Source organism: Vulpes vulpes, chromosome 6 (genome assembly GCF_048418805.1).
Source record: "Vulpes vulpes isolate BD-2025 chromosome 6, VulVul3, whole genome shotgun sequence".
NCBI classification, from domain to species: domain Eukaryota; kingdom Metazoa; phylum Chordata; class Mammalia; order Carnivora; family Canidae; genus Vulpes; species Vulpes vulpes.
The window spans coordinates 104,012,868-104,036,662 of NC_132785.1; the positions used below are offsets into that span (position 1 = coordinate 104,012,868).

Consider the following 23,795-nt stretch of genomic DNA (forward strand, 5'->3'; position numbering starts at 1 on the left):
TGAGAGGGGATAATAATGAAAACCATTAATAGCTAATGAGTTGATGGGATAGTGTATTCGATTAATGAACAGTTCTGTTGATGTTTGTGTTTTCTTGTTTTCCTGTCTTTTCCCTTCGACTTCTGATTATATTCTCCAGAAATGTCTGCCCATTTCATTATGGCTGAGTTTTTGAGTTAATCTTAATTGATTTTGCATTTTATGTCTGATTTTGTATACTTGGTGTCATGTTGGTGTTCTCAGGATCTTTAATCCCAGAAATGTCAGAAGGGAAATTTTAAGGTTAGAAAGGACTTCGGAAGTTTAAATTTGGCAGCACTGTGAACATTTATTTCCCTTTTTCTGCTAAAGAAGTTAGAGTAGGACTTCGGATATTTGGTTGTAGGGTAAAAGCCTCTATAGCCTAGTTCAAAAGTTGAGTGCCTCTTAGGGCTATGGAACGCTGGAAATTCAGGAACAAAAGGCAATTTTGGTTTCTGCTTTCATAGGGCTGTCCTTGAACAAAATCTTCATTTTTTTAAACAAGTACCAATCTCTAAGCGGTGGATGGGTGAGGCTCTTCATGGAGGCTCCTTTGTCCTCCCTCCAGGCAAGGCTTGTTCTGATAGTGGCTGCTGCCAATGCTGGAGAAAGACTCTTCTTTGCTGTTCCTTTTATCTTTTGCTTTCTCTAGTTGATCACACTGAATTGCCTTCTCACCAGAATCCGGGCCACTAGGGGAAGGTGCGGCTGTGCAAGGGGAGTACTCCTCCCCTTTGTGGGTGCCATTTCCTAGAGCTCCTGGAGTGATTTCTTCTGTTGCAGCAGCTGTGTAGATCATTTTTGTTTTATCTGGAAAGTTGAAAAAGGGTCAAGGGTGGGAAGGAGAGCAACCATTGTTAATGCAAAGCTTGTTCAGTTGAAGACTGCACATCCTATGTGTTGTGTTCTTTGGGGTTTTCCCCATATGGTTACCACCTATCCTCCCATGACTTAGACTCTGTAGAAGAGCTGTGTTTTTCCTTCAAGATCCTTAATGGTAATACTACTAATAAATATTTATTAACTCTTAATCACTTTTTCTCCCAACTTGGTACAGGCAAGTGCAGTGGGAGAGTTTTATATTTTCAGCAGGGTTGACTTGCATTCAGGAGGATAAAGCTTTTAGGGGGTCTTCTAAGTGGAGTTTCCATGACTCCCCTTCGGTTACCCCTTTTCCTGCCTGTGTGGAGGGTGGTGAGTTGTAATAACAGTAGTCAGGGTTCTTCACCTATTTTGTCCCCATTTTTGTAGAAGGGTACAGAGCTCAGAAACAAAAGCGAGTCTTCACCCTGAGCACAGCTGCATTAGCTCTGAAGAAGGGCTTCTGAGGTGCATTGTAGCCTTGCAAACTTGGGAACCTCGTTGGTTGGTTTAGAAATTTGTACCTCTCCTATTACTTTTGCGAGATGGAGACTTCAGACTTCATGAGCAACAAATTTGAGTTGCTCTCAGGTAAGCATCAGACTAGATTCTTTTCCACAACTCCACTGTAGGTTTGTTTGTTTTTTAAGATTCATTTATTTAAGAGCATGTGCTCAAGCACAGAGGGAGGAGAGAGAGAATCTCAAGCAGACTCTACACTGAGCAGAGAGCGGGATGTGGGCTCAATCTCATGACCTTGAGATTATGACTTGAGCCGAAGTCAAGAGTTGGGATACTTAATCAACTGAGCCACCCAGGCACCCCTGCACTGCGCTTTTGAAGCATTGCTTTTATAAAGTTCTGAAGTGCGGTCAGCTACTTCCTGGTTTCTTTTTGGCTGTTTGGTAAGATTATATCCTGTTAATTGTAAATCTGCATTTGCTACCATGAGATCATTCCCCCAGGGGAGGTTGTCTCCTAGGTTCTGAATTAATCCTCAGGGTCTAGAAAACATCTTAAAGAAGCCCTCGAGTTCATGGGAAATAAGATCCTCTTGAAGGATTTGAGTGGTTAAGAATATACTGATGTTTAGAATTATAAAATACTGATACCTTACCATTTTTCCTGATTTTAAAAAATGACATTTGCAGTTAGAGGAAGGGATTATACTAGATTATTGTGATAGTTACTGTTTATAATAAGCTTATATATTGCATTTTTTTTCTGTGTAACCAGAGTTGGAGTCTTTTTTTTTTTTTTTTTTTCTCCTTCTGGATTATTAGGTTGCATTGCTTTATTATACTTTCTTTGGAGTGCCCAGTGGTCCTGGAGTCTAACCTGGTTCTAGGACAAGAGTACCTAATCCTAAAAAGATTTTCCAAATTGTGAATAGGGGCCCTTTCAAACAACTACTACCTCACAGCTATATGATATCCAAGATAATTTTCTGCCCTATTACTTCATTTTGAGTCTTCCTGATCTTCCCAGTTAAAGTCAAAATTGACTTATTCCCATGGAGGGCAAAGTCCACAGTTCATTTTTCTGGCTAAAAGACCTAGCCCTTGCTCTTTGAAGTCCTTTCCTATTTTTTGGTGCTACCTTGTTCCTAGTGACTTGATAAGAGTTGAAACCCCATCCACAAGGTCCCTGCCAGAGATTTGTTGGCTGGCAAGGATCAGGTCCAATTATGGGAGAACCTAAAGCAGAGTGATTGAGTACTCACCCTTGGAAGGCTTGATTTTCTCATAGCACCGAAAGATGGAGATCAGGAGAACCCCTTCCCCAAGCTGGAAAATCATGTAGAGGAGAGGGAAGAAGAAAAGTGGTCCAATGACTTCAGGGGGGAATGTCACATTGAGAATGGTGGAACAAAGCTGAACATTTTGGCATCCAGTTTCCATACTGACAGTGCGGCTGCACCTGTGTAGGTTAAAACACAAAAACCCCAATCCTTTACTCCCTCAGAAGGGACATGAGGGTGCATATTCACTTGCCCTTCTCTCTCTCTCTCTCCTCCCCCCCCCCCCCCCCAAATCACCTAAGACCCAATGAATGAAGGTAGAAGGGAATTTTTTATGAGAGCTTTTGAGTAGTTTAGAGATTTACCATTTGTCTACTTCTGTAGGATTACCAAATTAAAATTTGGACAAATGTCTGGCTAATGAGGGATGAAAGGAAGTTGGTGTGATCCAGTACAATTCATTGGCTTGTTAAGTTTACGTACGGGGTAGTTGCAGTAGGAACATAAAGTAGAAGATTGAAATGCCTGAAGACCTTGTCCTGTTCCCTGGTTTCTGATTTAAACATCTTTAATTCCAAAACCATAATGATTAAGAAACTTGAGGGACACCCGAGTGGCTCAAGTTGGTTGAGCATCCAGCTCTAGGTTAGGGCTCAGGTCATAATCTCAGGGTTGTGAGATCAAGCCCCACATTGGGCTTTGTTCATCAGGGAGTCTGCTTGAGATCCTCTCCTGCACCTACCCCTTAACGCTGACTCTCAAATTAAAAAAAAAAAAAATTGATTCAGTCTCCTCTTTGAAACATAAAAGCTCTTGGTTTTGCTGTCTTGTAGACTAAAGAATGGGATGTTTACATTGAATGAATATTTAATTCATTGAGTTATGGTAGTGTTTTAAGGTAGTTACTAAAAATTCTGATACCTGCCTCAGCACATTTATTATGGGGGAACTACTCTGAGGACCCTTGATTATATAGCTGTTTATCTGTCTTTGAAGATTGACATCTTGTGGTCATTGACAGCCTTTACTCTGCAACCATGTGCTACATCCTGTAGTACTTTGTACTTTATTAGTGTGGTTCTTAAAATGGATAACTTTTTAAGATATATTTTTAAAGCAGTTCAGCTTGGTTGGGGGAGTACTAGGATGCTACTGATGTTTAAGGATCCATAAGAATTTGTCTATGGCTGAAAAGAGGCAAAGTTCCTGAAATGCACTGCGCTAGGTAGACTGTCTGATTATCCCACAACAGACTGTCTGGATGACTATTCCTGAAAAGAGCCCTGAGTTTGTGAATTTGATTAAACTACAGAGGTCCACAGCCACTTTGACTCTTGGTGCCACTTAGCAGAGCTGTCACTTAGTGGTGTCCACATCAAGACTAATGCCTAGGCAGGCGAGGAGGAAAAATGGGAAAGGAAGATGACCATGAGCACTCAATTACGATGATATTGGGCTATTCCAGTGTCTATTAGCTACCAGATTCAAGCAGGCGGTGGGATTTAGGCTCAGGAGTGGGCACTTTGTCATGAGCTCTTCCTTTTTGGGTTGTTAGATGCCTTTGTTCCTAAACCATTTAGGAACTTCAGTGTTTCTCACAGTCCAGAGTTCCTTATTCAGTTGATTGTTTTATACATGCTGCCAAGAAAATGCCTCCCCCTGGGTTTTGGATCTTAGTCTTTTCCTGAGAGACCAGGACAAGAATGACGCCCTTGGGCATTGAGATACAACATATCACCTACCTTCCATTGAGGCGGAAGAGAGCAGAGAGGATGTAGCCCAGCAGGAAGCCGATGAAAGGCATTAGAGAGGAGGTGGCCAGCAAGTGTGGTGTCATGACAAACATGATACTCTTGCCCACGTTGATGACAGACAGTACTGTTATGGCCACACTTAACAAAAGCATGATGATCGTCCCTCCCTGTAAATGCAAACAGGAAGAAAAAAGGGGATTAGAAGAGTGGGGGATAGGGAGGAGCAGAGTCTGAGGAAGCATGAATGGGTATCAAAGGTGGAAAATACTTTTAAGTTTTTTGTTTTCTTTTTTTTTTTGGAAAATACTTTCATGAAAAATTGGCTTTTGAAGAAGGGAGTGCAATATCTTTTTTTTTTTTTTTTGGCACTCTTAATGGGTAGCTAGGAAGCTTGGATGACAGAGACCTAACATTTTTGTTACTGTTGACTGTTACAAGAATAAGAGACCTAGATACTTACCAGCAAAATGAGTTTATTTGGATATAGAGGAAGTGCAATTTGGGACAAGCGAGCTATGGTGAACCATAGGCAAGTCCTGAGAACACAGGATTGGGCTTTTAGAGAGGAAAAGCTGGGAGAGGCTGTTTTGCGGAGTCGTCATTCGCTGGGCTGTTGCTGGGCAAGGAGTTTTTTTGGGGGAGGGGGTATGTAAAGTAAGCTTTCTGTTGGGTAATGCAAGTTATGCTTTTGGCCACTGGTCGTGCAGGAGAACTTTCCCTTTGGGGCTTCTGGACTCCCATGTTAAATGAGGTGTTTTCTTTATTTTCTCATTCGATCAAAGTCTGTAGTCAAAAACATTGCTGATCAAGAGATTTTTTTATATTTAGTGATAGCTTTGTCCTCTGGTGCCAGGAAGGACTTTTCTGGTTTTTGTGTCCCGTGTTGGAAAGTATGTAGGTTGGAAACTGTTGAGGCCACATTTGAGTAACAAGGAAGGGTATGAGGGAGAACTCAAAGGCATTTCCCATCTGAGGTCTTTATTTTGACAAGATTGTAAGGTTGGAGATCATCCTGAAGTCTTTGAACTAACATACCTCCTTGTTGGTGTGTTACTTCTGTAGAGATTTGACAGGCAGTAAGTACAAAGTTTAAAAATGATTATACAGCAGAATAATGAAGTTTGTATATTTAATAGTCCTAAACTAGGATCCCAAACCTGCAGACATCCAGCTAAGAGGTCAAAGGACTGATGGTTACAGTTGGAGAAAGGTTGAAACAAGGTATGGGAACACCTGGCCATAACAGCTTAACCTGATAGGTCTTGTAATTATAATTTGGGATAAAAGAGAAATTGGTTGGTAGTAAGGGACCTCCAACCTCATGAACAGATTGCAGTGTCTGGTTCCAGATGTGACAAAGTTTCCCCCCTTTTGCCATAGATTGGGCCAAGAAAGGGAGGAAGAAATAAGGTTAAGCAACATTGAGAAAAAGGAATATAGGCCTAATGTAGTCATCTTGGGAAAGCTGTATCCAAGTGTCATCTGTTTAAATTCCTGAAAATTAAATTATTTTTAGATCACAAGTTGATGTACAGGTCCAGTCAGGGTTTGCTGCTTTTTTTAGATGATATAAAATTCTATTCCTAAGTTTGGTGGCACAACAGTTTAACAGGACCCAACAGGGCATTTTCAACAGGGTTGAAGAGAATCTTGAGTGGTCTTCTAGTAAATGTAATCTCAGGACTGCAAGGTGTGATGGTTAAAGTCTTCCATCTCTTGGGAGCACACTGTGGAAAGATTACTCTTTTAAAGCCTGGTTAACAGACTAGATTTAGAAGGATTAATGGCAGTGCCTTTGGCCATGGTATTTGAAGGGTCTCTACGGATTTTGTCAGTTGAGTCTAAATGATGCTGTTAGTGTGTTCAGTTAGCCTGGAAGATTGAGGGTGGTAAGCACAGTGGAAGTATTATAAAAGCCAAACAGCACAGACTTGTCAAAGCCCTGAACTAGTTGAGTGAATATCCTAGTCACTGAAGTTCAAAGGGAGTTGATGGATGATCTTTTCTAGTAGGATTTTAGCAGTAGAAGTAGTAGCCTATCTACACTGGGAGAGCTTCAGCCCAGTGAAGAAACCTGTAAACCATTAGTAAGACATATTTATATCCAGGAGATTGGAGGAAGCAACATAAAATCTGTTTTATCAAATCTCAGAGTCTGTTAGACGGTTTGAAGTGTTGGGGAACAGCATGGACAGGTTTTCTTGAATTGTATTTTGAGCAGGTGGGGCAAGGAAGATAGGCACCCTTTGGGATCTTGTTAGTATTTTCCCACCAGTATTGGTTCACGAAGGCTTTATAGATTCGGTAATGGGAACCTTGAGTCTCTGGCAGGACTAGGTTATTTGGCTCAAGCCAGAGTTTATTTTTTTAATTGAGCCAACAGTAGATTTCTAATATTGTTTTTCCTTTTCAAGGGCCAATTGTTGAGCATCTCTAGTCAGTTTTTCTAGGTTATCATTTGGGGGAACATCCTTTTGGACCGTGACATGTTTGGTTGGTGGTTGGTTCCTTTGAGAACAGCATTCTTTGCAGAAATATCAGCAAGGTGGTTTCCTTTAGATTCCAGGGAATCAGGTTTGGAATTCCCAGGGACCTTGATAATGGCGAAGTGGCTGGCGAGAGTATGGCATCTGATAATTTTGGGCATAAAGGCCGTTTTTAATTTTGTCCCTTCTAGAACTGAGGAAGCCTTACTGGTTCCATAGCATTCCAAAGCCGTGAGCTTCTCAAAAGGCATATCTACTGAGGTGAGTGGTAGTCCCTTCAGGGCTTCCCAACTATGTTTTGAATGAGATTTCCTGTATTTTCACATTATTAAGCACAGCTTCTGGTTGACACCTCTGGATTGCAGATAGTTCAGTGAATGCTGTGACTCTGAAGGAATGAGACTATTCAGTCCTTCCACAGTTTTTAATTACTAATTAAAAGTTTTCTTACAAAGTCACTATCTCTGGAGCCTGTATACACATATCTACCATACTACCATCACTCCAAATATTTTGGAACTGAGAAATTACTCTTGGAACCTGTCGTGCTCACCTCAGATACCTCCATTATGAGAAAGGACTGCATGCATTTTAGGATGAATTTGATCTCTGGAAGTGCCAAGAGTCCTTTGATGTGAAGCTGGTAAAGGTGGGGATCAAGCCAGGTAATGGTGATTTTAGACCTCAAATGATTTATAACCCTTAAAGGGGCAGCTACTTTTTTGAGTGATCTGCAGGCTGGATAATGAAGGGAAGGTACCAAGTTTGTGAAATGTTCTGGGTAAAATAAGACAACATCCAAAACAAAGCAGGTCTACCCTGCCCCAGATAAGTGCTATGAAAGCAATATTTATTAGAAACAATGGTATATGTTCATTTATTTTAGGATTTGCTTTATTTTACAATTTTTTGACTTTATAGTTGGATCTTACATACCATTTTATTTTTTTAAGGATTTTATTGATTTGAAGAGAGCATGAGGTGGAGGGGAGAGGAGCAGAAGGAGAGGGAGAAGCAAACTTACAACTGAGCAGGGACCCTGGGGTCATGGACCAAGCCAAAGTCAGATGCTTAACTGATAGAGCCACCCAGGCGCCCCCTGATTTGACCATTTAAACGTCTTGCCTGTACCAACTGATGTCATGAACTGATTTCATGTACCTCTTAATGCCCAGAATTATTAGATGCCATACTCTCGCCAGGATGGAAAGGACTTTCACAGACCTCTTTGATAACCACACATTTCAAATTGTATTAGAAGACTTACCTGATGAACTGCCCCGTTTGCATTTGGATTTCTCCTCTTGGATTTTTCCTCAGTGACCAAATAGATTCTGTTCTCATTAAAATGTATGTGTCATTGGTTTACAGAAATTCTCCATGAACCCAGAAATCCTTTTCTCTGTGGCATCCACTTTCATTCCCTCACTCTTATTCATTCTTTGGGGTTTTAGAGTGGTTTTGAGCACAGCCATTGGTGTGACTCCAGTGTGAAAGCTGGCTCTGCTAGTCCCTAGGAGAGTCAGCTTTGCTCACTCAAGGTTTCTGAGAGGTGGACAGCACAGCACCTGGCATGTAAGAACCACTCACTGAATCGTAGCTCCTCTTATTACTCACTGGTAAAGGAGAGGAATTTAATGTCCCAAAGCTTCCTGTCACTCAGTCCTGCCATTTGTCCACAACCTCTTGCTGAGATAAGACACTTGCTGAGATAAGACGCCATTGGTAGCTGCTTCTCCGTAGGTCATGTTCTTTGTACCTCCTGACTTCACTGAAGCTGTGATGAGTGTCCATTCGTGGTCAATCTATCAGCGTGCCAGTGACCCAGGAGGTGAACTGGCTCGCTCTTCCCACAAAGGTAGCCTATACAGGTTGTGACCAATTTAAGATGCTCTCACTTAGGGAGTTGGCGGGATACAGAAAAGGAAAGAGTAAAAGAAAAAAAAGCGGCAAATGTTAAAAGACCACCGGCAGCGTTAGCCCACGAGCTGGCTCACATCATGAGGCAGAGGGGGGAGTTCACCAGTGGCAGCAGGTAGGGAGAAAGCATGGGAGTGGCTGAGTCACTGTAACAGCAGGACCCTCATTTAAGGGTGGTGGGTGACTTGTGGGAAAAGTGGACCATGTCAGGCTGAGGTTCATCAACCCGACCACACAGATTTGAATAATACACCTTTGCATGGGTAAGCTCTAAAGTATTTGAATTGCCATTCCAAATAAAGCACCCTTGAAATTGTGTCTTGGCTTACTTAAATGTGACTGCCCACAAGATAATGCAAGTGGTTGAGCAGAGTTTGAACAGATACATTCTGCCCGAGCCAGTTATCAGGAGTTGGGTATATGGATTTTAAAGTCTCTAGAAGGGTTAAGTGTGGAAAGAAGCAGGGACGAGTGTTAGCTCATTTTTCAGCTTACGATTTACTGTATCTTATGCAAGAGGGAGACTTCATTTGACTCCAATTCTGCTGTTGAGTGATGGACATGGGGATGCAACAGCAACAGGAGAGTGATCAATAATCTTGGGTCTGCCAGGTAGGTTCCCCGGGCCTCCATTATTCTATCTATAAAATTGGAATAAGGCAGGAGACCAAACTTTATCCTGAAAGCCTTTCCAGCTTTCAGATCTGAGATTGATGCTGCATCCTCAAAGACTTTTAAAGTTATTCTGAGTTTAAAAGACCTACAGGGATACCTGGGTGGCTCAGAGGATGAAGCACCTGCCTTCAGGCCCAGAGCATGACCCTGGAGTCCTGGGATTGAGTCCCACATCAGGCTCCCTGCATGGATCCTGCTTCTCCCTCTGCCTCTCTCTCTGCCTCTCTCTCTTTGTGTGTCATGAATAAATAAAATCTTAAAATACATTCTTACATTAGTTGTGACTAGCAGTACGGTCCTTGACTTTCTTACCTATAAAGTGGGGAAGAGTAGAGTTGCATTAAATGATAATCAGGGATCAGTTCATACTAAAAAAAAATTACTTTTCTACTTCCACAAACTACCTTAAATAAAATTAAATGATAGGCACAAACATTTCTGGGCTTTCTCCCCCCCAACTCATGGGGAGTGTCCCATGTGGAGAGAAGGACACGTACAAAGAGAAAGCTGGGCCTGGGGAGGGTGGGGATAGCAAATCAAGAATGGCCTGGAAAGCCACATTAGGGAGTATATCTTGGAGAGCATAAGGAACCAATGAGGTGTTTACGGTGGAGAGTCACGGTAAGAGTTTGTACTTTCCAATCTCCATCCTCAGGTTAAAACTGGCTCAGGGAGCCTTCAGGTTAAAGGCTGTTTCAGTTGGCTTGTGAGAGAAGCTAGTGGTCTGAGTGATAGTACTGCTCTCAGAGATGGGGAGGAATGGATGGATCCAAGTGACACAAGGCAGAACAATCAATTCCCTATTAAGTGAGGGAACATTGAGAACCACTTACTGGTTTTGTGGCTCAGGCACTTGGGATGCCATTCCTTGAGATAATTACATAAGGAGGAGCGGGCTTGGAGAGGAGATGGTTTGAAGACATGGCCCTGAATTTTAAATGCCTAAGGCATATTGAGGTAGATTTGGCAATTAAGTGGATTCTGGAGTCAGAGGAGAGTTGAGGGCTGAAGGTGGTGTTTTGAAAGTCGTCAGCTTCTAGATGGTCATTGATACGGACCAGATGATCTGGTGGGGAGACCCTGAGCTTAGGGTAATCTGGCAAAAGCAGAAAGCTTTGGCTAAAGACAAGTAACTTTTACCAGAGGAACTCAATAGGGAGTTCAAAAAGAGGTGCCAGAGAAGTGATAGGAAAGCAGGAGAGCCTAGTTAAAGCTGAGGGATGAGGCTGCTGAGAAGGAAGCAGTGGTTGGCTCTACCAAAGGTGGCTAAAGAGTTAAGGATGAATTAAGAAATGTCTCTTGGGTTCGGCAAAAGAATAGGTCATCATGCTGAGTGGCTAGAGACCAGGGAGGAATTCAGGTAGCTGAGACTAATTGTGGAGGGCCTGTCACTTGTGAGAGCAGCCCTGGTTGGTATGGTGCCAGTCAATGGAAAGTGTGCGGGGCGGGTGGGGGGTGGAGTGGGGTGGGCAGGTGCAGGGAAGAAAGGGAAGTTATTGGAGCCCAGTAGGGATTTTTGTTTTAAAGACACATGAACCTGTATTGATACTGATTGTGAGAAACCAACTGATAGACTTTAGAAATGAGAGCAGAGGTGGGGGAGGCTGTGGGGCTTGGGGGTCATAATAAAAGATCTCTGAGAAGCAAGAGTGGAGAGAATGGATGATGCTATCTAGAGCTGAGGTGAGGTGATTGAACATGGACAGTAGGGGGGATGATTTTTCCAGATCTTCCAGCAGGGTGGGAAGGGTTGCTGTGGCCACTGTATTAGGACTGGGCCAGGGCAAGGGCAAATCTATCTTGTATGAGGATGGTAGTGTGAGAATTGAATAGTCCTGACAACCTGACTTGCAACTTCTTTATCCTAGGCGCAAAGCTGCTGCCAAGTCTTGGGCTTCTAAGCAGCATGCTCTGCAGGGAGGACGCTGTGGCCCAGGACAGAAATCTGAGGCAGGGAAAAAAACAGGCTCTTAGGGTGTCAGAAGGCAGAGTCCTTACTGAGGTGGAGCATGGAGCCCAGGCCTTGGGGGATGAGCAGTGAGCTGGAGGAGGAGGAGACCGACAGAGACTGAGCTCCAGAGTCTCAAAGTAGGTAGAGGTATCACTGAGGCACTCCCAAGAGTCCCATGATTTTTCTGAGGGCAAGGCAGTGGCATGATGTCCTGTGTGTGACAGTGCTCCTCCAAACCCTCTGGGGCCCTACTCCCTTCTTCCCATCCGACACCTGAAATGCTGGGAGTGCATATACTACCTTTCCCTGTTCTCTTGTCCTCTGGCTTGTAAAGTTGGCTGTTTGCCCTCATCCCCCCTGAGTTCCTCTCTTCAGGTGTCTCCCCAGGCTGACCTAAGTCCTACCCTTTCTCCATGGTCTCCTCAAGCCTGTCCCTGCCAGGAAGCTATCCTGAACCCCTGCCCCTCCCTAAACCCATCTTGCGTTCAGCCAATACCTAGTTGTACACTGTATTTGATTTTCTCGTGTGTTACTTCACTTTCTGCTAATATCAGACTTGGTGACATGAAACCTCAGAGTGTAGCATAAAACCTAGCATCTAGTAGGTATATAATACAAGTTTTTTTATTATAAAGTAATGATTATATAATTGCGTGTGTCATTTTACTTTTTGCTCCTAACTTTAGAGCAGTATTCTAGTGTACATTACAACCCCATGAGGTAGGTGTACCAATTGTAGACCCTTTTGTTTATCCAACAAGAAAGGAAACACAACAGAAAAAGCCCAATGATTCTCCTCCCCAAGCAATACACTGAGATGATGGTGGTGGTCTTGCTCCCTGCACAGGTCCCCAGGTTCTTACCTTTTTGATATAGCGTACATACTGTGGCCGTTTGGCTTTGAGGAAGATCCCAATGGTGCAGGGAATGAGAACCAGGACTAGTGATAACACAATGCCTTTGTAGGGTACCTTGTCCTTCAGATCCCCATCATAAATCCCCTTGGAGTAGATATACAGGAGGAGGGGCATCATGCCCAGGGCAAAGAAGGTGGAGCAGGTGGTCATCACAATGCTGGGATGGAGAAGCAGGGAGAATGCAGAGAGCCCATTAGTAGACTATTCTGTTGAGTACCTGTTACATTCCAGGCACTGTGCTAAGCATTTTACATTAATTTCTTTTTTCCAGTAGGCTTAAGAGATACAGGTTGATATTCTCACGTTCTTTACTTTATGGTAAATAGAGTCCCAGAGCCTGAAAAATATGTCTTCTCAGCTCTAATTTGTATCCTAATTGCACTATTATCATTTCCATTTGGAATCCAATACATGTTAGCCCCAGAACCTACAGGGAGGGGCCTTCCAGAAAGACCAACTGAAAGAATGAAGCTTCTAGGGAACATTGGTGGATTTGTGGATATTCATGTGACAATATATGGCTCTGGCTTCCATTCTTGTGGGAGGGTTGGCCATGAGGGGTTGATAAGACCCCAGGAAAGCCCCACCAAGTATGTGTGTCTCCTCCCCACAGCTCTATCTACACTTTATTTCCATAGAGGTGAAGTAATAACTTCAGTGAACACCAAGCATGGCCTAGGTCAAAGGATCCAAAGTAGCCATCAAGGACAGCAACAGGTAGAGGTATCACTAGGAATAAGTAGATGTCAGAAGTGAGAGACCCTCAAAGAATACTGTGAGCTAAGTAATGGGAATATCCTTTTTCCATGAATATCTAAAACACCTAAGCACATATTTGAGCTTGTAGGAAAGTTCAGGAGGTTTCCAAGTACCAGCAACAGGATGCAAAGGAGTTGGTCGGTGAGCTAATGTCAAAGCTGCCATGTGTGGAGTGGGTAGGGGCTGGAGCGTTAGTCATGGTAATCTGGAGGCTTAAGTTTTCATGCCAAAGGGAAGGCCAAAACTGAAGTCTATGATAATGAGAAGAGGAGAGTGGAAATCAAGAAATCAATAATAAATATTGGAAAAGTTAAGTAATCGTGTCAAATGTAAAATCATAATGGAAAAATATTTGGGACAGAGTAATCAGCACATTTTAAAACACGTGGGAGATGACCTTGGATTACACAAGTTTCTTAGAAATGACATCTAGAGGGATGCCTGGGTGGTTTGAACGTCTGCCTTTGGCTCAGGTCATGATCCTAGGGTCTGGGGATTGAGTCCCACATCAGGCTCCCTGCAAGGAGCCGCCTTCTCCGTGTTTCTGCCTCTGTGTGTCATGAATAAATTTTTTTTTTTAAATGACAGAGCGCGTGCGCACACACACCCAATGACTTTATCAGTTAAAAACATTTGTGCTTCAAAGAACACTATCCAAAAAGATGCACCAGTGGCCAAGAAGCGTAGAAAAAGATGCTTGACTCATTAGTCATTAGAGGAATGCAAATCAAAACTATAATGAAATCACCATAATCACTAGTATGGCTACAATAAAAGTGATGGGTAGTAAGTCTTGGAGAGAATACGGAGAAATCGGAATTTTCCTGTGTTGATGGGACAGTGACCATGCCACCCAGCAGTTCTACTAGATACATAGTCAAGAGAAGTGAACGCCTATATTGACACAAAAACTTGTATACTAATGTTCATAGCAGCATTATTTGTGATAGCCAATATGTGGAAAGCAATAAAGATACCGACTGATGCATGGATAAGCAAAATACGGTGTGTCTCTACAACCAAATATTCAGCCACAATTAACAGTGTTAAGTATTGTGTTAAGTATTGGCACATTACCACATGGATGAACCTTGAAAACGATATGCTATATGAAAGGAGAAACATGAAAGCCCACACATTGTATGATTCCACTTACATAAAATCTATAGAGACATGAAATAGATTAGTGGTTGCCAGGGGCTTGGGTGAGAGGAATGTGTAGTGACTAACTGGTTTCTTTTTGGAAAGCTTAAAATGTTCTGGAATTAGCTAGTGGTGATAGTTCTACAACCTTGTGAATATACTGAGAACTATTGAATGATACACTTTCAAAGGATGAACTTTATGGTATGAATTATGTTAATAGAAAGCCTGGAGAGCGGCTAAAATATTACTCAGAAAATTAAATATTATTAAAAATATTTATTTGAAATAGAGCATGAACAGTGTGGTGGGGTAAAAGAAGGCGAAGCATGTTTCCTGCTGAGTAGGAAGCCAGATGAGGGACTCGATCCCAGGACCCAAAGATCATAAACTAAGCTGAAGACAGATGCTTAGCCAACTGTGCCACACAAACGCCCCAAGGTAGCCTTAAACTTATATAGGAAAAGGAGAAGACTAGAAATGAGCTAAGTATCTTACTCAGAAAATTAGAAACAAAGTAAACTCCAAGAATATAGAGGAAAGAAAATATTTGAGAGAATGTATTTTTAAAAATATATAAATTCAGAGGATGGGGCACCTGGGTGGCTCAATTGATTAAGCCTTGACTCAGGTCACGATACCAGGGTCCTGCGATGGAGTCCCACATCAGGCTCCTTGCTCAGCGGGGAGCCTGCTTCTCCCTCTCCCCCCTGCTCATGCACTCTCTCAAAATCTTAAGAAAACATAAAACATTTTTTAAAAATAAATTTATTTAAAATAAACCAAGACCAGTTCCATTGCCAAGTCCAAGCAAAGACACCACTGGCCTGACTAACCAAAGAAAGAGAAGGCACAAATTGATTTTATCAGGAATGAAAAAGGGAATGTAATTATAGACACATTCAAGATTTTAGAGAGTTCTAGAAAAAACCAAGGCCAGTTTTATACTTTCCTATTTCAACTTGGATTACATGGACAATTTCCTGGGAAAAATGATCTATAGAAGCTAACTCAAAATGAAGCTGAAAACCCAAATCAACTTAGTATCATGAAGTAGTGAAAACCTATCCTCCAAAGCCCACACACTATAGTTTTACAGCAGAGTTTGATTAGACATTCAAAGTACAGATGATCTCAATATTATACAGAGAATACAAAAAGGGAAAACACGCCCTGATTTATTGTATGTGGATATTGTAATTTTAGAATCAAAGCTGCAAAAGAACAATATGAGGAAGGAAAGTTAGAGGCCTTTCTCACCCATGAACAAAGAAGAGAAAATCATAAATAAAATGTTATCAAATCTAGCAATTCCTTTACAAAATACAAAGAATAAGATGAGTTTATCTCAGCAATGTAATAGTGGGTTAACATTAGGCAATATACTGACATACATCACTGTATTACCACATTAAAGAAAAATGGTATGATTGGTTCATAGCTAAGAAAGTTGTCATTCAACAAAATGCCGTGTTCACGCATTAAAAAATAAGCACGTCAGCAATAATGGAATTCCTTAACCTGAAAAGGGTATCTATTAAAAGTCTATAGCAAACAATAAACTTTATGGTGAAAAACTAGAAAGTTTCCTTTAAAGAAAAATAAAGCAAGGATACCTGTTATCATCACCTCTATTGTAAATCATACTATATGTCTTTGCTAGCAGAGCAAAACAAGAAATAGAAACTGTATAGGGATGGGGGAAAAACCTAAATTTTCTAAACTAAACGTGCCAGGGACACCTGGGTGGCTCCGTGGTTGAGTGCCTGCCTTCAGCCCAGGGCGTGATCCTGGAGTCCCAGGATCCAGTTCTACATCAGCTCCCTGCATGGAGCCTGCTTCTCCCTCTGCCTGTGTCTCTGCCTCTTTGTGTGTGTGTGTCTCTCATGAATAAATATAATATATTTTTTTAAGATTTTATTTATTCATGAGAGACACGGATTGAGAGAGAGAGAGGGAGAGACACGAGGCAGAGGGAGAAGCAGGCTCCATGCAGGGAGCCCGACATGGGACTCGATCCCTGGTCCCCAGGACCACGCTCTGGGCTGAAGGTGGTGCTAAATCACTGAGCCACCCGGGCTGCCCAAATAAAATCTTAAAAAAAAAAAAAATCCATAAGCTTTTGAATACATCAACAATATGAAAAAGTCCATTGTGTCCTGGCAAACTGGGAAAAATAATTAGGACATGTATTTCTTTTTCCCCACCCCATCCCACCACATGCTAGGACATGGAGTTTTTAAAAAAGATACCATTTAGCAGATGTAACTACACGGACTATGGTGAGCCTTTTGTATATAATTGTTGAATCACTATTCTGTATACCTAAAACTAATATTGTGTGTCAACTATCTATACTGCAATTAAAAAAAAGGAAATGCCATTTATAATATTCACAAAATCTATGGAGTATTTAGAAATCTAAATACCATGCAGGGGGATCCCTGGGTGACTCAGCGGTTTAGCTTTAGCGCTTGCCTTTGGCCCAGGGCGTGATCCTGGAGTCCCAGGATCGAGTCCCGCGTCGGGCTTTTTGCATGGAGCCTGCTTCTCCCTCCTCCTGTGTCTCTGCCCCCACCCATGAATAAAAATAAATAAATAAAAATTATAAAAACATTAAAAATACCATGCAGGATCTTTTTTTTAAAAGATTTTATTTATTTATGAAAGACAGAGGCAGAGACAGGCAGAGGGAGAAGCAGGCTCCCGTAGAGAGCCCAATGTGGGACTCGATCCTGGGATCATGCCCTGAGCCAAAGGCAGATGTTCAACCGCTGAGCCACCCAGGCATCCCCCATGCAGGATCTTTATAGAAGAAATTATAAAATTCATAGAAAGGTATAAAGTCCCATTCACCCCCAAAAGAAAAACTACACGATTTTCATGGATGGGAAGATACAATATTCTAAAAATTTAAATTTTTAATCTATTAATTTAATCAAAATTCCAGAAATATATTTTGTAGACTGGAAACAATCTCCAGAATCAAATGAATAGTAAGGGCAAAGAATAGCTAACATAATTTTCTTTCTTTTTCTTTCATCCTTTCCTTCCTTCTTTCTCCTCTTTCTTTCTTTCTTTCTTTCTTTCTTTCTTTCTTTCTTTCTTTCTTTCTTTCTTTCTTTCTTTTTCTTCCTTCCTTCCTTCCTTTCTTTCTTTCTTTCTTTCTTTCTTTCTTTCTTTCTTTCTTTCTTTCTTTCTTTCTTTCTTTCTTTCTTCTTTCTTTCTCTTTCCTTAAGATTTTTAATACATTCGAGAAGCAGAGAGAGTGCAGGGAGGAGCAGAGAGAGAGGAACAAGCAGGCTCCACGTTTGATGAGGGGCTCCATGCCAAGACCCTGAGATCATGACCTAAGTCAAAACGAAGAGTTGTATTGTTTAACTGACTGGGCCATCAGGCGCCCCATAGCTAGCATAATTTTCAAAAAGAACCGGGTGTGAGGACTTACCTTTCAGGTATTAAGACTTAGAAAGTCGGGCAGCCCTGGTGGCGCAGCGGTTTGGCGCCACCTGCAGCCTGGGTTGTGATCCTGGAGACCCGGGATCGAGTCCCACATCGGGCTCCCTGCATGGAGCCTGCTTCTCCCTCTCCCTGTGTCTCTGCCTCTCTCCCTCTGTGTCTATGAATAAATAAATAAAATCTTAAAAAAAAAAGACTTAGAAAGTCATTGTAATCAAGAAAACGTGGTACTGGCTCAAGGTAGCCACACAGACCAATAGAAGAGAGATCCCAGACACAAACCCATGCATATTGGTGAATTTTATCTATGTGAGAGATGGCATTACAAATTACTGGAGAAAAACTCACTCCATCATACTGGGAATTCTCTCTATTCATCTGAAAAATATAAAATTAGATCACACTCTACAAAAAAGTCCTAGGCTGATTGAAAATCTCCATGTGAAAAGCATAATTTTAAAGTTTTTCAAAGAAAATGTAGAGGAATATCTTCATGGCCTTAAGCATAGTAAATGATTTCTTTTTTTAAATAAATATTTTATTTATTCATGAGAGACACAGAGAGAGGCAGAGACACAGGCAGAGGGAGAAGTAGGCTCCCTGTCCGGGGAGCCCGATGTGGGACTCCATCCCAGGATCTTGGGATCATGACCTGAGCCAAAGGCAGATGCTCATCCACTGAGCCATCCAGATACTCCCAAGCATAGTAAATGATTTCTTTATGGAACTCCCCCCAAAACACAAACTGTCAAGGAAAAATAGTGGTAAATTTGACTTAATTAAAGTAAGCACTCTGTATCGTAAGACATCATCAGCAGAATATAAAGACGAGCCCCAAACTGTGAGTAGACCCTTGCAATCCACAAAAACAACAAATAACTACAAATCATTGAGAAAGGACATAACAGTCCAATAGAAAAATAGGCAAAGGACCTATTTCTAGAAGGGGACCAATGGTGAATTGGTCAAATGGCCCTTAAACATAAAAGGTGCTAACCCTCCCTTAAAATCACGTTTAAAACTGCTATGACCCATTTCACTCTCACCAGATAGCGCAAATTAAGTCTGGCAATTCCGAGTACAGAGGAAGACAAGGAGAAAGGAGGATCTTCTTACGCTGCTTAGGAAAGTGTCAAATGGAGCAAGTACTAGAGACTTGTTTGCAGATGCGGGAGCCTCACGACCTAGCAGTCCTGCTCTGCTTGCACGCGCTCTCACCCAGGACGCCAGGGGCGCAGGTACCACACCGCTCCCAGCAGCAGCAGCACGTGAAATCCACGAAGTGTCTGCCAGCAGAACAGGTCCGTTCAAGCAGACTACACTGCAGTTCAAATGCGCTGAGGTAGCTGTTTTACTCAGGTGCCTCTATCTCAAAAAAGCAAGCTGTTGGGGGATCCCTGGGTGGCTCAGCGGTTTGGCGCCTGCCTTCGGCCCAGGGTGTGATCCTGGAGACCGAGGATCAAGTCCCACGTCCAGCTCCCTGCATGGAGCCTGCTTCTCCCTCTGCCTGGGTCTCTGCCTCTCTGTGTGTGTCTCTCATGAATAAATCAATAAAATCTTAAAAAAAAAAAAAAGTTGTCCAGGGATCTGGGCAGGATGGTACTGTTTGTGTAAAACTTAACAACAGGCAAGTATAACGGTGTATCTTGCTTATGGATATTTACAAGTAGGTAGTCACAGGTGTAAAAGGGTCTGCTCCCTTGGGATGGGTGGAAGGGCACCAGAAGGGGGGCCAGTGGGAACAGTGCTAGCTATTGATCTCTTCTTGTGAGAAAAGCCACACACAACTTGTGTGCTTGTTTTGATGTCCTTGAGCAGAGGAGTCATGCTTGCTTTGGCGTGGTGTGTCAGACATTCTGGAATTTTCTCCGGGATGTGGTGTGCCTTGTGAACTCGGGGAGGTGAAAACCATGCTCTAAGACCTCTAGGTCCTTCCTCCATGTGCAAGTGCTGGGCGCACCTCCCAACCTGCTGGTGTCTATGACTTGTGATCCTTGCTTTCTCCCGAGGGACAGGGAGGAGAGGTGACCGCCCAGATGGAAGCTCTGAGGCTGGAGCCTGTTCCGTAGGGACAGCGTGGACCTGACCGTGTCGTGGGGGCTGGAGGGCTGGAGGGAAGGGAGCACGTGTGGGTTTTTAGTTCTCCTTCCCGCTAAGAGCACTGCACACGCCCTGCTTTTGGGCATCCGTACAGCCTGTTGGAGGGACAGGTTTTGAGCCCTTGTCAGTAAAGGCTCTGGGGGCTGGAGCTGAGTAGGGGGGACCGGACAGTGTCGGGTGAAGTGTGAGGCTCCCGAATGGCTTCCTTGTCATCGTGCGGAGGCCTGCGGGCTGGGCGAACGTGCAGGGCAGTGCAGGCCGTCCCAGGGCCTCGTTGCCCTCTGTCTCGGAAGAGCAGGCTCGCTTCAACCTTGAGGGCATCTCCCCTTGCCTGGCGGTCACCTGCATTCTTGGGCGCTTGCGTGTGGTGGCACCCTCGAGGAAGGGACTGTCATGCCTGCTCCACCCGGGGGCCCAGTCTCCAGGAACGTGGCCTCTGGCCTGTGATGGTGGCGGCCCCGGACTCACCCCGCTGTGAGAGGGAGTAAGGGCAGGAGAGAGCCCGGGACGGCCTCCACGCAGGACTTGCCCACAAACTCTGGGGGCCTCTGGCGAGTCTCGACGTCAGCATCTCATGTATAAAGTGGAATCAGGGTCTTAAGACCGCCCCCCCAACTCTAAACGGGCCGTAGTCTAGTGTTGTGCTTAAAGAGAGGTCTCCACCTGGTATAGCCTCTGGGCTACGCTGGCCCTGCACAGACACCGTTTGGCTCGCACAGTGTTCTGAAAATATTTTAATGAGTTGCCAATATTGAAAAATTTAGAGATTTCATGTAAAAAGGGAAATTGTACTTTCTCTTGAAAAACAGGGAACTGGAGCAGTGGTGGCTCCCTGCTCGCACAGAACACCGATGGCAGAGATACGGTGGCATCTGGCCTGCTCTGGAGGCCTGTGCCTCACAGCCGGCAGGCCACCTCCAGCCACTTTGGTCGTTTATATTCATGCCTGGCCCTGAAGATACTGGAGGGAAAGGACAGGCTTTGGAGCCTCCCAGGTTCTCAGACAAATGTATTAGCCTCTCTGTGGCTCAGTTTCCTCATCTTTGAAATGGGACTACGTATAGCACCTCCTCCCGGGACGCTGCATGAGGGTTTCGTGTGAAGTGCTTGGCGCAGGGCCTGGCTGATTTTTTATTATCGGTATCATTTCCTTATAACACGTGGAAGGAGTTGTCCCACATGAACTCCAGTCGTAGGTTAAAGTCTGGCAGCCCGTGACGTGAAGCAGGCAGTCTGGCGAGCTCGGCTGCTGGGGTCTGAGGCATGGTTTAACATGCATGGAGGTTTGTGGGAAGGGGCCTTATGGCAGACAAGGGGAGGGTGTCGCAGCATTATCTTCCAGGTCTTGGAAGAAGTGAGGGGCCCCAGGGGCCCAGACAAGGAGGCTGAGCAGGAGAGCATAAGGGCTCATGTTCCTGAGTCCCTACAGGCTGGGCTGGTGGGGTCCTGGAACCTCACAGAAGCAGGCACGCTAGAGAAGCCTCACTGGCACCCCCTGGCCGACGAGGCTGGGACATCTGGTCACTTACACTTCACAAACTCCCTGTTGTCCTCTACATTGTCCTTGCTCTTATGCTTCTCCAGATTCACAGAGCCCTGGGAATACCCCACCCCTGACCTCTGACTTCCTGCACTCCTTCTACACCAGAATTAAGGTACAGTCTGAGTTTCTTGGGACATGGAGGCTGCAAAGAGCCTCGTCCACAGGGCAGATTGAAGACCAAGGGCTTGCTTGGCAGCAGGAGGATTTGGATCCGAGAGGGGGAAGGGTTTCCTCACAGGTAGTTGAACATTGAACATGTTCCTGTGGAAGACTGGACAAGCCAAACCCCCTCTTTGTGCCCATCTTGCCATCACCTAGTACAGCGAGGGCTGAGTCACATGGGTAGAGAGCCCAGAGCTCGGAAAGTGGGTCCCAGTAAAGACCAACTCACTCTTGTTTTTTCATTTGAAGATCGATGGGGGGCAGCCCCGGTGGCTCAGCGGTTTAGCGCCGCTTTCAGCCCAGGGTGTGATCCTGGAGACCCAGGATCGAGTCCCACGTCAGGCTCCCTGCATGGAGCCTGCTTCTCCTTCTGCCTGTGTCTCTGCCCCTCTTTCTGTGTGTGTCTCTCATGAATAAATAAATAAATCTTAAAAAAATAAAAAAATAAAGATCGATGGCCTTACTCCTCATCACCAGCAGGGGGTTCCTTACCTGGTTGGTTTGCTTTAGTAAAGTTTGGCAGGGTGCTGACCAGCAAGAGCAGCTGGACTGTCGGAACCCCCTGGCCTGCTTGGCATAGAATAGGGTCTCCACTGGGGTCTGGACCTCAGAGGGGGCAGGCTGGAGACTGAGGCTCACATGGAGGCAGGAGCTTCGACTGGTGGTTTTCCCTCAGCCAGCAATGGGCTGCTGCTGGGGCTGCAGCAGGTCTGAAATGGCCTCACTCTGGCAGAAGTTCCAGATCAGAGTTCTCCCTGTTTGGAAGGACAGGCCCTTGCTGATGTCTGCTGTTGCGTTTTGGGGGAGGCGATCTGCTGGTTTTCCCCCTACCAGTTTGGCTGAGGTGCATGAAGCCCAGCATGGCCCGGGCCAGTGCTGGGAAGCTCTAGGATCTTTCTGGTTGTGTCTTTGCATGGATATGTTCCTGTGTCTGATGGGCCCACGGGGGTAGGGGTGGGGGCGGGGGGGCAAGTTAAGAGAAGCCACCCTATACACCTGAGTAGCTGGAAGGATCTTTGAATGGTCTTGCCTGTTCTCCAGGATTGGAAGGGCTCTTTGGTTCTGAGCCACCCTGGTCTCCCTGGAGAAGTTGGAACCCATGCGCACTCCCTTTCAGATCTCTGGCCTCAAAGCAGACAACAGGCCCACCATGGGAAGTGCGCAGAGCTCCCCAGAGGCCTCTCGGGTGTGAACCAATACTCCTTCACGTCAGTTCTCGTGGCCCCTCTGAGACACCTCTTGAAGTCAGGGAGTCTCAGGAGGCCCCCGGACCAGCTGGGCCCCTTTGACTTGGTGCTTAAACCAAGGTGTACCCCAGCTCCTGGCTCCAGCCCAGCATAAGCTGTTGATAGCACTGCCTGCCACCGTCCCCCTGCCCTGGGATCCACCTGCCCCCCACTCACTCCCTAGCCTGGCTTTAGCCCAGCTCTTCCCCTAGACTGTGGCATATCCAGTGCAGCTCCCATCTGCATGTGGCTTCCTCCATCACCTCCAGTCCTACCTGAGGTTCATGTCCCCCTTCATGGCCAGACTGAAGACGTTGGACAGGGTCCCCCCGGGCGAGCAGCCGCAGACAAGGATGGCCAGCGCCTCGATGTTGTTGAGCCTGAACACCTTGCCCAGCGTAAAGGCAGTGAGAGGCATGATGCCATACTGTGCAATCAGAGCGATGGCCAGCCCCTTAGGCTTCCAGAAGTGAGCCTTGATCTTACTGAATTCCATGGTGCAACCCAGCGAGAGCATGATAATGAGCAGCAGGAACACCAGGATGATGCTCAGGGCCTTGTCGGTGGGGCGCTTGCCGAAGTTGGGTGGGAGGGTGAAGTTGAGCGGGGCCGTGATGTTGGGGGCGTCCATCCTCTTGTCTGGCAGTGGAAGGTGGGGGACCCAGCGCTCCCCTTGTTCGCCGTGGACTCCCTTCCCTACCCAGTCTTTGCTGGGTGCCTTCTCTAGTCCTGTCCCGGGCAGCAAGCTTCAGGACAAAATGTGGCTCTGGACAAATAGAAGGATTATGCAACTGGTTGTGCTGTTTCTCTGGCTGCGGCCCCAAAGCGGGAGAGAACCCAGAGCCTTATCTGCCTGGCCTTCCCTGCTTCCTCCAATTCCTGCACCTCTGCAGCCTTCCTGGGTGTCCCTTCCCTCTTAACACTTTGCTACCTCTGGGACCCAAGAGCTGTTTCTGGCCTTCACCGCCCACTGAGCACAGCCACAGGCATTCTGTCTCTGGGGACCCGTCCAGGACCCGCACAGATCCAGGTCTGGTCCTTCTTGTTCTCTGTTCAGTCCCTGATGCCTCTGTTCTC

The 23,795-nt window shown here is 44.8% G+C and overlaps 1 protein-coding gene and 1 long non-coding RNA gene across 2 annotated transcripts; one reads left to right on the forward strand and one right to left on the reverse strand.

The window, feature by feature from the left end:
- Window positions 1-308: 308 nt before the first annotated feature.
- On the reverse strand, window positions 309-23,542 carry SLC10A1 (solute carrier family 10 member 1). The gene is made up of 5 exons (XM_026008484.2): window positions 22,994-23,542; window positions 12,273-12,483; window positions 4,366-4,544; window positions 2,606-2,802; window positions 309-831 (listed from the first exon to the last, which is right to left on the reverse strand). Exons 1-5 carry the CDS (start codon window positions 23,347-23,349, stop codon window positions 536-538), a joined length of 1,239 nt encoding a protein of 412 aa, XP_025864269.1. The 5' UTR covers window positions 23,350-23,542; the 3' UTR covers window positions 309-535.
- LOC140599392 (uncharacterized) lies at window positions 7,047-8,237 on the forward strand. Its single transcript, XR_012002217.1, has 2 exons — window positions 7,047-7,124; window positions 7,817-8,237. It is a non-coding gene; the product is annotated as an uncharacterized lncRNA (long non-coding RNA).
- Window positions 23,543-23,795: the final 253 nt, after the last annotated feature.